General features: G+C 40.7%; 1 protein-coding gene across 2 annotated transcripts in view; it reads right to left on the bottom strand.

Moving 5' to 3' along the window:
• Positions 1-13,579, bottom strand: part of elapor1 (endosome-lysosome associated apoptosis and autophagy regulator 1) — a 126,978-nt gene that overhangs the window by 39,716 nt on the left and 73,683 nt on the right. For both annotated transcript variants that reach the window (XM_048553234.2, XM_048553235.2), the window contains 4 exons: positions 11,384-11,567; positions 7,144-7,272; positions 6,258-6,348; positions 4,585-4,690 (listed from right to left, as the gene is read on the bottom strand). In XM_048553234.2, the coding sequence (XP_048409191.1) occupies positions 4,585-4,690; positions 6,258-6,348; positions 7,144-7,272; positions 11,384-11,567 (510 nt within the window). The remainder of the gene's footprint in view (positions 1-4,584; positions 4,691-6,257; positions 6,349-7,143; positions 7,273-11,383; positions 11,568-13,579) is intronic.

The following is a 13,579-nucleotide window of genomic DNA, read 5'->3' as shown; positions in this document are numbered from 1 at the left end:
CAGTAGTTGGTAAAATTCTAGAATCCATTGTCAAGGCTGAGATTTCTAAATTCCTGGAAGTGTAGAGTCAGATTAGAACAAGTCAGCATGGATTTAGTAAGGGGAGGTCATGCCTGACAAATCTGTTAGAATTCTTTGAAGAGGTAACAAGTATGTTAGACCAGAGAAACCCAGTAGATGTTATCTATCTAGACTTCCAAACGGCCTTTGATATGGTGCCTCACGGGAGGCTGCTGAGCAAGGTGAGGGCCCATGGTGTTTAAGGTGAGCTACTGGCTTGGATTGAGGATTGGCTGTCTGACAGAAGGCAGAGAGTTGGGATAAAAGGCTCTTTTTCGGAATGGCAACCAATGACAAGTAGTGTCCTGCAGCGTTCAGTGTTGGGGCCGCACTTCTTCACCTTATATATTAATGATCTGGAAGAAGGGGCTGGGAGCATTCTGGCGAAGTTTGCTGATGATACAAAGATAGGTGGACAGGCAGGTAGTACTGAGGAGGTGGGGAAGCTGCAGAAAGATTTAGACAGTTTAGCAGAGTGGTCCAGGAAATGGCTGATGAAATTCAATGTGAGTAAATGTGAGGTTTTGCACTTTGGAAAAAAGAATACAGGCATGGACTATTTTCTAAATGGTGAGAAAATTTGCAAAGCAGAAGTACAAAGGGATCTGGGAGTGATGGTCCAGGATTCTCTAAAGGTTAACTTGCAGGTAGAGTCGTAATTAAGAAAGTGAATGTAATGTTGTCGTTTATCTCAAGAGGGTTGGAATATAAAAGCAGCGACATGCTTCTAAGGCTTTATAAAGCTCTAGTTAGGCCCCATTTAGAATACTGTGTCCAATTTTGGGCCCTACACCTCAGGAAGCTCATACTAGCCCTGGAGCATGTCCAGTGGAGATTCACACGGATGATCCCTGGAATCAGAGATAATGGGAACTGCAGATGCTGGAGAATCCAAGATAATAAAATGTGAGGCTGGATGAACACAGCAGGCCAAGCAGCATCTCAGGAGCACAAAAGCTGACGTTTCGGGCCTAGACCCTTCATCAGAGAGGGGGATGGGGAGAGGGAGCTGGAATAAATAGGGACAGAGGGGGAGGCGGACCGAAGATAGAGAGACAAGAAGATAGGTGGAGAGAGTATAGGTGGGGAGGTAGGGAGGGGATAAGTCAGTCCAGGAAAGACGGACAGTTCAAGGAGGTGGGATGAGGTTAGTAGGTAGATGGGGGTGCGGCTTGGGGTCGGAGGAAGGGATGGGTGAGAGGAAGAACAGGTTAGGGAGGCAGAGACAGGTTGGACTGGTTTTGGGATGCAGTGGGTGGAGGGGAAGAGCTGGGCTGGTTGTGTGGTGCAGTGGGGGGAGGGGATGAACTGGGCTGGTTTAGGGATGCGGTGGGTGAAGGGGAGATTTTGAAACTGGTGAAGTCCACATTGATACCATTAGGCGGCAGGGTTCCCAGGCGGAATATGAGTTGCTGTTCCTGCAACCTTCGGGTGGCATCATTGTGGCACTGCAGGAGGCCCATGATGGACATGTCATCTAAAGAATGGGAGGGGGAGTTGAAATGGTTTGCGACTGGGAGGTGCAGTTGTTTGTTGCGAACTGAGCGGAGGTGTTCTGCAAAGCGGTCCCCAAGCCTCCGCTTGGTTTCCCCAATGTAGAGGATGCCACACCGGGTACAGTAGATGCAGTATACCATCTAAAGAATGGGAGGGGGAGTGGAAATGGTTTGCAACTGGGATCCCTGGAATGGTAGGTTTAACATACAATGAACGGCTAAGGATTCTGGGATTGTACTCATTAGAGTTTAGAAGGTTGAGGGGAGGTCTAATAGAAACTTACAAGATAATGTATGGCTTAGAAGGGGTGGACGCTAGGAAGTTGTTTCCGTTACGTGGGGAGACTAGGACCTGTGGGCACAGCCTTTAAATTAGAGGGGGTAAATTTTAAACTGAAATGAGATGACATTTCTTCAGCCAGAGAGTGGTGGGCTTGTGGAATTCACTGCCACAGAGTGCAGTGGAGGCCGGGATGTTGGATGCCTTCAAGGCAGAGATCGACAAATTCTTGATCTCAGAAGGAATCAAGGGCTACGGGGAGCGTGCAGGGAAGTGGAGTTAAAATGCCCATCAGCCATGATTTAAATGGCGGAGTGGACTTGATGGGCTGTATGGCCTTACTTCCACTCCTATGTCTTATAGTCTTATGGTCTTAAGTCAACCTCTCTACTTTTGCATTCAATTCTCCAAATGATAAAGTGCTGTATTCTATTAGCTTTGCTAATTTCTTGCTATATCTGCTAATGTGATTCATGCATAAGGACATCAAGATCTCTCTGCAATCTCCTGCGATTTGATAATGTTTCTCCTTTATCATAATTCCTGCTGAAATGGACAATTTCACATTTTCCCACATTATAATCCATTTGCTGCATCTTTGCACATTCATTTAACCTGTCTAAATCTCTCTGTAGCCTTCTTACATCTTCTTTATAATTTACTTTCCTACGTGTCTTTGTGTCAACACACAATCCTTATGTCCCTTCATTCAAATAATTTTCTACATTTTTAACAGCTGAGGTCCCAGCACTGATCTATTTGGCAGACTACTCATTTTGCCAACTACACATCTTGCCAACATTAAAAATCCATTTATGGCTACTTTCTGCTTCTTTTTTCCATGCCATTCTATCATATATCATGAGCTTTGCTTGCAACAAACTTTGACGTGGCATTTTCTCAAATACCTTTTGGAAATCTAAGGAGGGTATATCTATAGCATTCGTTATCATCTCAAATAACTTCAAAGTTGGGGCAAATAAGGATTTCACTTTCATAAAACAACGTGGGCTCTGTCTGATTACCTTGAACTTCTCTAGGTGCCCAGCTCTTGTTTCTTCAATAATAATTTCTTGCACTTTTCCTTTGGCACCCTGCAAATTCTTGCTCTCTGTCTCTGTCCATTGTACAAAGGAGCTACATTTTTTAGCTTCCAATCTAATGGGATCATCCCCAGATCAAGAGAGTTTTGAAAAATTAAAACCCATGCATCGACTATCTTATTTACTCTTTTAAGGCTTTAGGATGAAGCCTATCTGGACCCGGGCATTTCTCTGCCCACAGATCCAACAATTTACTCAGTGCCACTTCTCTGGTGACTGAGATTTTCCTAAATTCCTCCCTCCCTGCCATTTCTGGATTATTGATGCTTATGTGATCCTATTTGTAACCACTAGAATGAAAACTGATGCAAAATACCCGATTAATTCCAAGTGTTTAATTGAAATGCGATCTTATTATTTTCTATACTTGATTCTCCTTAATACTCACTTTCGACAGGACTAATGCTCACTTTGTTAACACTTTTCTTTTAAAAATATTTACAGAAACTCTTACCATGAAATTTTACAGTTCTGGCTAGTTTTGTTCTGTGCTGTAATTTTTCCTTCCTTCTTAATTTTTTGTTTGTACTTTGCCATTTTTGATATTTTGTCCTGTCTTCTGACCTCCCTTTCCACAATTATATGTGTTTTCTGTATATTTAATACTACTCTTAACCTTTCTAGTCAAACACATCCATCTCTTGGAATTTCTTGTACTTGTTGGAATGAATCTATTCTGCGCTCAGAAATGTTACATTAAATATTTGCCATTCATTTCTATTTATGTATCTGTAAACCTAACTTGCCATTTCATTTTAACAAGCTTTGTTTTCATGCCCCAATAATTGTCCTTTTTTTTCATCGTGTGTTGAATATCTCAACCTGTGACAGTATCAGGCTCTGACCTTCCAAAAGAAAAATAAAGAAACTCACTCACAATCCATGGTTCCATGCCGATGAAGCTTGTGCTTTTTAAAATTAAAATAATTTGTTTTTCTAATCCACCAGTTCAGAGATATTGGATTTCTGTTTTATGTGTTCTAAGGTAATAAATTTCCTCTTTCTTTCACTCAAGAAAACATTGTAATTTGGCAGCTTAATTTTGATTGAGTTAATTAGATTTTATTTTGAAGTATTATAGTCCATGCTAAGAAAGAAATCAAAGTATTTGCTGCACCTGACCAAATGAGTGTTAAAAAGAGGGCAGCCAATTCCATCTCCTCACCACATTGTCAAATTATCTCTATTTTCTTCCCTCCAGTTTCTAACCTTCACATAAAGATTTATTCTTGTTGTCCTTCTTGCCTTTAGTTATATTAGATGATATAATCATTTTAACTAAGGGCTAATTGGTTTTAACATGGGTCTTCACATACTTCCACTTAATTATGTCTCCTTATGTATTGCATTCATTTGAAATAATCTGAAATGTGTTTAAAATGTATATGGGATGAATAAAGTATTTGTATCTTGTATTATGGCATTCTACAAAGATCACTTTTGAGTTAATTGCCTGGACACTTAAATGTTACCTTTCAACAAATTACTTTAATTTGCATCCTCAAGATTTTGCACAATATAAAAAAATTCACGTTCATCCAAGAGTCCTCAATAAATCAAGCTTATCCCCAAACATACCTTATGTAAAGCTGTGCATAACAACTCCATTCAATTTCAGTGCAAAAATAAACACAGCATGACTTACCACCAAAAAATATAACTCACAGTCTGCAGCACACACTGTCTCAAAGATAAAAGTAATCCGAGCAATTTCTGGGTTGTCTAGATTCTCTACAGTTGACTGTGGGGGCCTGTGAAATAAATCAAGAGTGTCAAGATCATAAGAAAGAGGAGCAGGAGAACACCATATAGCTTGTTAAGTTTGCCACACCATTCAATATGATATCACTGATTTTGTATGATAAAGAGATACAAAGAACAAAGAACAAAGAAACCTACAGCACAGGAACAGGCCCTTCGGCCCTCCAAGCCTGCGCCGATCAAGATCCTCTGTCTAACCTGTCATCTATTTTCTAACGGTCTGTGTCCATTTGCTCCCTGCCCATCCATGTACCTGTCCAAATATATCTTAAAAGACACTAACGTGTCTGCGTCTACCACCTCCGCTGGCAATGCGTTCCAGGCACCCATCACCGTCTGTGTAAAGAACTTTCCACGCATACCTTCCTTAAACTTTCCTCCTCTCACTTTGAATATATAAATGCATAAATACATTTTAAAAATAAATGATATTCTCTGTTTTATGCAGTCACACTTTTAAAAAATAATCATATGAATTCAGATCTCTTTCACATGTTTTCCTATCAAAATATAATTATTTCAAAATAAGTTAAATTTTCCAGCATTTGGGTCCTGTCATCAAATGTCTGCTATTATAAATGAACTTCCATTTAAGGATATTTATTTAAATCGACATGGTTATAGCATTGTTTTTGCACCTACTCCTTGCCAAGGTCATCTAGGAAAACCTAAGTTTGACCTCTACCCTCACCTTACACTTACAAGGAAATTTCTTGAAAAGAATTGCTGCTATTTCTCCACAGAATAAGTAACTGGCGCACTACAAGTACAAGCTTCTCCCTTGAACATGATGTTTAATTGAACTCCCAGAAAAATATATTCATGTTACAGGTACCAATAGCCCCTTTATAGTTCCAATGTATAGTGAAGGGCAAAGGAGATTTATAACGCCAAGCTCCTTACACTTGGGGCGGCACGGTGACACAGAGGTTAGCACTGCTACCTCACTGCACCAGGGACCTGGGTTCAATTTCAGCTTCTGTGTGGAGTTTGCACATTCTCCCCGTGTCTGCATGGGTTTCCTCCCAAAGTCTGAAGATGTGCAGGTTAGGTGGATTGGCCATGCTAAATTGCCCATAGTGTTCAGCGAGGTGTAGATTAGATGGGGTATGGGGGATGGTCTGGGTGAAATGCTCTGAGGTTTAGTGTGGACTTGTTGGGCCAAAGGGCCTGTTTCTACACTGTAGGGATTCTATGACTTATACCTAGAAATTGTCTTCTTTTATCAGATCTGAACAAAATGTCTGCATAGGAGGAAGCAAAAATACAATCAACTGTGAATTCTCCAACACTGCTGACCTTCTCGTATGTGGACCAGAAAGCAGCATTAGAGAGTCTATCTGGAAATAACTGCACTGAACCATTTTGCAGTAGTATGCTATCACTAAATATGTATGTCACTTGGTCAAGGAAAATACAAGGGAGAAAGTGAAGACTGTAGGAATACATATACTTTAATAATCCAAAAAATTATTAACAAAAATCATCACGAAAGATATCCTGCAGCTTCATGAAGTCCTTGTTTATGCCAAACAAGCCATTGGGATTTTTTCTTACCTAAATCCAGGAACGTGCATCATTAGCATCAAGTAATTATTGCCGGCACTTGCAATTGAACTGTGTATGTGGTCTCCAGCTACCTCCCATCCTGAAACAAGAAAAATTCTTGAAAAGAATTGCTGCCATTTCTCCATAGAATATGTAACTGGTGCGCTATAAGTGCAAGTTTCTCCCTTGAACATTATGTTCAGTTCACCTCTCAGAAAAATACATTCATGTTACAATACCCCCTTTATAGTTCCAATGTATAGCAAAGGAGATTTATAATGTCAAGCTCCTAACCACTTTGCAATGTCCTGGCTGAGGAACAAGGAGCGGTTCGCTAGGGTAGAGGAAGCGTTTTCTGCTTAAAGCAGTGACAAGAAAGCCATGATTAGTACGAGTGTCTTTCTGTCTCATTTTGTTGCAGGTCCATCTGCAAGTCCCCAAGCAGAGCTGCCAGAATAAGCTAATGGTTGGGCTTTTTGCTGGTCCCCTCAGATCAGAAGATACAAAATGGTAACAAGCAAGATCATGGGGGCTTAAAATACTTAGTACCTTTCACTAATTTAAATTTCAGCACAGGTAGAGAATCTTATCTGTCAAAGGCTGGGATCAGAATTAAGAAGTCATACATGTAATGAAGGAGGAAAGTAGAAGGATCACACAGTTAACTAGGCATTAGGGAAGTCTGACTAGCTGTAAATAAATCTTACAGGTGACTATTGGAGTGACACATGAAATAGCAGAAGTTTTATTTTATAGTTTGATAGACCAAAATACGATTCATAATAATTCTAAGTGTAATAAGTGAATACATTGAATGGAAAAGCAAAACATACCACTGAGGCAAATATTACATAAATGGTTCCTGCAGAATATTTGTTTAATGATTTATGTTTACCTGTCATTTCTCCACAGTCTTGATTCATTCCACTGAAACATGAACTGAACATATTTTTTGGCAAAGTATTCCACCATTTGTATTCAAAACCCAATACTGGTTCAGTGCCAACCGGACACTTCACACATTCTGCAGAAAAACAAATATGAGCAAGTCACTTAATCAGCCAGTTGTATCTGTTACTCTTTGTCTCACAATGCACCAAACTGTGCTCCATAGGATTACCTACAAATGTCACCTTACATTGCACTTCTTTCAGGGTCATACTTGGGAAAGAATCAGTTTACACAAGTTTCCAGGACCCAAACTATCTTTGTTGGAAAAATCAGGAACACCGATGGCTCTGCCGACTTCTCCATTCTAGGAGTGGAATCTTCAAGGATGTATCTTTTTCCCATAATGTTACTGATACCATTTCATGAGTCTTCACTGAATGTACCTTGCCCAGCAGCAGATCCATATCATAAACTATGGTGCATCTTGATCATAAGATTTTGGCTATTAACAATTGGAACATCATGAGCAACACACTTGAATCACTGATATGCGCTGCTATTGAATGATGCAACTCAGCAGCAACACAGCATCATAAAACTATTATTTAAAAGCCAGTGAGCATGAGATAATTTAAAGACTTGAGTTTGAGCATATGAAAATTGCATTAAACAGTTTTTCCCTTTGCATATCTTATTTTTGATAGAATTCACTAGCAGATTTGGAACAGATAATGTGTGGATTGAACAAAGTTGGTCTCAAATTAGCATTAAAAATGCTAATTTATCACCATTGGTAGTCATACAGAATCAGGTCACTCCGATCTTTCATGATTCACAAACTCAGTTGTGTTTCAGAAACTTCTGCAGGAAGTATTGCAGAATTGGTATTACTTATTTTGAATAATACCAGTTATTAAAAACCATACTTGCAAACTACAACATTACATGGAACAAAAGACAAGATATATTTTACAAAGTGACATTCACAGTAACAGACGAAGGGACTGCTATCATTTTCTGCATGGATCAAATACCATGACATTTCATGCAAGTGACTTGTGCTCTAAACTTTTTTGCCAGACATATCATTACAACTGCATCGGTGAGATACGGGCACAGAGTGAAAACAACACCTGGCATGGGATACTACATACTGGTCACAGGTCAACAACTACATCAAGAAAACAGGTTGTGAGAGGGTGGGATGTGCTAGTGTAACCAAACACATCAACACAAAGAACCACAAGACCCTCATGAGATTCCATCAGTCCCTCAATCCAAAACATAACAGATTTATTCAACATACGTGATGACAATTTTCCCCGGTCTTTGAATACTTTTTAAAACTTCCAATTATCATCTGTGGCAGATGCAGTGAGTGTAACATTCAGGCCTCTAAAGACAGACCATAACTATTCTACGGCTACAACAGAAGATCAGAGATTGCAAGTTTTATGGCAGGTATCTTATCACCTATTCCTCCAAAGCCTGTCCACCATCTACAAAGCACAAGTTCAGAATGTGATGTAATACTCCCCACTTGCAGGATGACTGTAGCTCCAACAACATTCAAGAAGCTGATATCACTCAGGACAAAGCAGCCCACTTGTTTGGCACCCCATCCGCCACTCTCAATATTCACTTGCTTCATCAGTGATGCACCATCAATAATCTGTTTGTCAGCACAGATCATCCAACAGCACCTTCCAGGCTCATTACTTCTACTGACTAGAACAACAAGGGAAGCAATACATGGCATCATCCAAACTGCATACCATACTGACTTAGAGCCACATCATCATTCCTTCACTGTCACTGGGTCAAAATCCTGGAACTCCCCTTCTATCAACAATATGGGTGTCCCTACAACCGAAGTGACTGCAGCAGTCCAAGAAGGCAGCTCACCAGCATCTTCAGGATAAGAAATAAATGGTGGCTGAGCCAGTGATGTCTGCATCTCATGAACAATGAATGAATTAAGGATATGCGTACCAAATGGGGCCGAAGCCATGTATCAACTTCATCACACTATCCAAGAAAATAAGTGGTCTCACCAAGAAAATAGTTCACACCTTTAAAGCACTTATTTTGAACTGCAGCGCAATGAGATCAGAGTTTTATATTGCTATGCTAACATGTTATGGGTTTGGTGACAATAGCAGAAGGCAAGTTAGGACAACCCAGCATATCCAACTTCGGTCCGCATCCCTCTCTCTCCCTATTTATTCCAGTTCCCTGTCCCCATCCCCCTCTCTGATGAAGGGTCTAGGCCCGAAACATCAGCTTTTGTGCTCCTGAGATGCTGCTTGGCCTGCTGTGTTCATCCAGCTCCACACTTTGTTATCTTGGATTCTACAGCATCTGCAGTTCCCATTATCACCAGCATATCACCTGTCCAGGTTCTCAGGAATACTTCTCAAATAACAAGGAAGAATGAAAGTGGTATATGACTGGAATTCAGATGTGGACCTGTGTAAACCGCACGTAGGACAGAGTTAAGAATCCGACCCCAGGAATCTAGTTACCTTCAGAATTATCCAAAACATGCAGTGATCCTAGATGCTACATAGTCACAATGACTAACCAAGCAATATTAAGGAGAAACAGAAGCCGACTTAAGGATCTGTACAATACTTCCACCACCATGAAAGTATTGAACAATGTACAACATGCAAGAAACCAGCACAATTGCTAGTTGAGAAAAACCAAGTTTGAAGACTCGATTTCAGGAAGGATTATCCGTGGATCTAGAAGGGTTGTCAAATCACCTGACATATGATTTATTTATTTATTGTCACTTGCGTTTTACAGTGAAAAATATAGCAAAAAGCTTAAGAATAAAAAGAATAAGATATATTTGAAAAATTCCCTGAGCCCTGAGCCAGCTAGCCAACAACACCAGCACCAGCACCATCACCCCTCCTCCACAGCCTCGCCACCGCCTGAGCCAGATTCACCAACATAGGACTCACCACCTCTCTGCCACTGGGCCCACCTCACCGATACCACTAGCAACGCCGGATCCCATGCTGAAAGCACACTCGCCCCTCAAACTGGAGTCCTGGTTCTGGGCATACCATGCTGCTGCCACCTTGACAACGCCAGGAATAAGAATTGTTTTGCAACTATCTGATGTCTTTTCACTCTTTGTGCGTGTAAATGTTTCTTGAAAATGAGAGGGTATTGTGTTACTTTTTTAAGACCTGAGTATGCTAATGAGCCAAGGACTATGCCAATACCAGATAATCAGCAACCATGAGGAATTCAAGCAGCAGCTGTCTGGATTAAGGATGTGTAGATGAGTTACTCTGCAACTGCAAGTTTTCAGTTTGTTACTCGGGACAAAGCAACCCACTTGGTTGGTACCCCATCCACTACTTTCAATATTCACTTGCTTCTTCAATGATGCACCACCTATAGTCTGTAAGTCAGCACAGATCATCCAACAGCACCTTCCAGACCCATTACTTCTATTGCCTAGAATGACAAGGGCAACAGATACATGGGAGCACTACTATCGCTCAACCCGCATACCATGCTGACTTAGAATTATATCACCATTCCTTCATTGTCGCTGGGTCAAAATCCTGAAACTCCCCTTCTATCAACAATATGGTTCTCCGTGCACCCCAGTGAATGCGATTTTCAAATCAGTTGAATCAGTCTCACTTGCTACAACAGTGGGGGAGTGGCAATTCTGTGTTAAGGAACATAACATGAATGCAACAGGCATGATACTCATCACAGGCCAAGCAATGTGGTTTGATTCCAGGTAGTGCGTGATCATTGGTGGAGAGAAGGTGGAGGCAATTGCATGGTGAGGCTGTTGGAGGAAGTGAAGAGAGGGGAATTGGAAGCAAGGATAGGAGGGTGGCTTCCACCATGTCTCCCTCTCCCTGGTGTCAGCTCCCTCATTCAGACACAACATCTCTTTCAATGCACTATTTGGCCCATCCCTAGAAGCCTACTAGCAGTTTGCTTGTTTTGTTCTCTGCACAAAGAATTTTCTACCTACCATTGGGTCAATATTACCACTATTCTTCAAGGATTCAATTAGTTTTATTAAACTGCAGTTGCTTTATCATAATCATAAACACAGTGTATTTTTAACTCACTCAAGGCCATTAACTTTAACCAATAAAAAAAAATCACTCTCTTTAGAAAGCTTACAAGATTCTTTTCCACAAAGTACATTTCATGCATCCTTTCCAAAAATGCCTCATAAAAGAACATAATCATTGTACCTTTAGATCCATCTGAGTAAAAGCCATACTGACATGGCTCACAGTCATGAGTACCATTGATTTGGACAAAGCCTGGGTTACATGGTTGACATAACTTTTTGGCTCCTGATGCAGGAAGTTTCACTGCTCCCTTTGCATTTTCACTGCAGAGTTTGGGTTCAATCCATTTATACATGATCTGCGTCTGGAAGATTGATCAACAGAAGAAGAAAAAAAGTTACCTAAATGTTGCAGGTTTGAAACAACCAACCTAGAAAAAAAGTCAAGGAAATTGAAGGGATAATATTGTTTTATTTCTTTCAATCAAATATTTGCTTATCAAGTTTTGTTAAAGTTCAGCAACTTGGATTTTGACAATGAGATCTTTTTTTCCAAATTCAATGTGTATCAATGTCCTGTGTGGAAAATAGCCCACATTACAAGATCAAGATTACCATAATGCACACAGTCCTTTGCTTGATGTGGAAGTCTGATTATTAAGCACTTTCTGAGCCCGAAATAGTATGTGCTTTTCTACTGTAGTTTTCCCAGCACTTCAGAAGTTAGATGGGCACACCAGGGAGGTTAATCTATTCAAAATATTCAAAGGAGGCAGAGAAAATAGATTTCTACCCTCTTAGCTGAGGCTGAATTTGAATTTTGCACGGGATTACCATGGAGATGGACCTGAAAAGCAGGAACAAGGGGAAAGTAAACGTTGGGATAACCTGAAAAACTAGAACCAGTTTTAAACATGTTCAGCAAATATTATTAAAGTCGAAGTCAATAGCAAAATATTGTCCCATTAATCCTGATGCTGAAGGATATCTACTACTAGACGCCCAAAGTTGCTCACTCTTTGAGTCAATAAGTCGTTAAAATAAGCAAACTCGAGTACTATGGTGTAAATGGAACTCTGCTTGTTATTTTAGTTTGGAACTGGTTGGCCTCCATTGTACAGATTTCAATCACTTCCATGATAGAGGAGCCTACTGGCTATTTCTGAGTCAAGGTACCAAGGATATGAGCCCTATTCTTTATAGAGAGCTGAGAAGAAAGCTCGGTTACTGATTGAGAAAGATAAATTGCAATATGAGAGAGGTGGTCTCAGTAGGATCACTTGTGATTATTTTTGTGAATGACTGCTGTTGGGTTGGGAAAAATCCGCAGTATGAGGCCACAGGCAGGAACTGGTGTGGGAGGGCAAAGAGACCTTGAGGAGTGAGATGTCAAATAGTGTGGCCATTAAGTCATCACAAATGTCAAGGCCTTTAAAGGTGGGGTGGGTCACCTGATATGGAAGGCAGTGGTGTAGCTGTTGTCACTGGATGGGTAATCGTCAGATCAAAACTACTGTTCTGCAAACATGGGTTCAAATCACACCACAGCCGATGGTGAAATATGAATTCAATTGATGAGTCTTGGGTCCAGTCTAATAATGACCATGAAACCATTGCTGATTGTCATAAAAATCCGTCCTGTTCACTAATGTCCCTGAAGGAAAGGTATATATGCTTCTCTTACTTGCTCTGGCCACGTATGATTCCAAACTGTAGCAAAGTAGCCCCTGAAATGGTCTAGCGAGATAGTCAGTTAGAACGAACTGAGGCAAAATCTCATAAAAGGAATGACTGAATGGATCACCTGGTGTCAGAGTCACTGGAAATGAGGATGGCACCTGGCCAATCCTTGCAAAGTTCTGACATCAGGAGGACCAAGCCAAAATTTGGACAGTAGAACCAGCAACAACCTGACAAGAATAACATCCCACAGACAATGTCCAGACACTTCCATCACTATCCCACCAACAGGACAGATTCACTACGGATGATGGCAACATGATATACACTTGGGAGGAGCTTCCCGGAGAGTCTTCAATATTGATTCTAGATCCATGAAGTCTGAGGGCATTAGGTCAAATATGGGCAAAAAAAAATGTCCTGCTGGTTACCATCTACCACATCCCCATAGCTGGTGAATCAGTTGGAGGATACACTGAGCATGGCAAGGGCACAGATTATTCACTGGATTTCAATGTCCATTACCAAGAGTGGTTCAGTAGCACCACCACTGACCGAGCTAAATTCCTTCTAAATTCCAATGAGTGTAGTCTCAAAGTCATCAAGTTCCTCATATGTTAAAATTTCCATTCCTGGGACCATTCTTGTGAACCTCCTCTGAACCCGGTCCAGGGCCAGTAACATCCTTCCTGAGATA

The sequence above is a fragment of the Stegostoma tigrinum genome, chromosome 21 (genome assembly GCF_030684315.1).
Source record: "Stegostoma tigrinum isolate sSteTig4 chromosome 21, sSteTig4.hap1, whole genome shotgun sequence".
NCBI lineage: Eukaryota > Metazoa > Chordata > Chondrichthyes > Orectolobiformes > Stegostomatidae > Stegostoma > Stegostoma tigrinum.
This window is presented reverse-complemented; position numbering and strand designations above follow the sequence as displayed.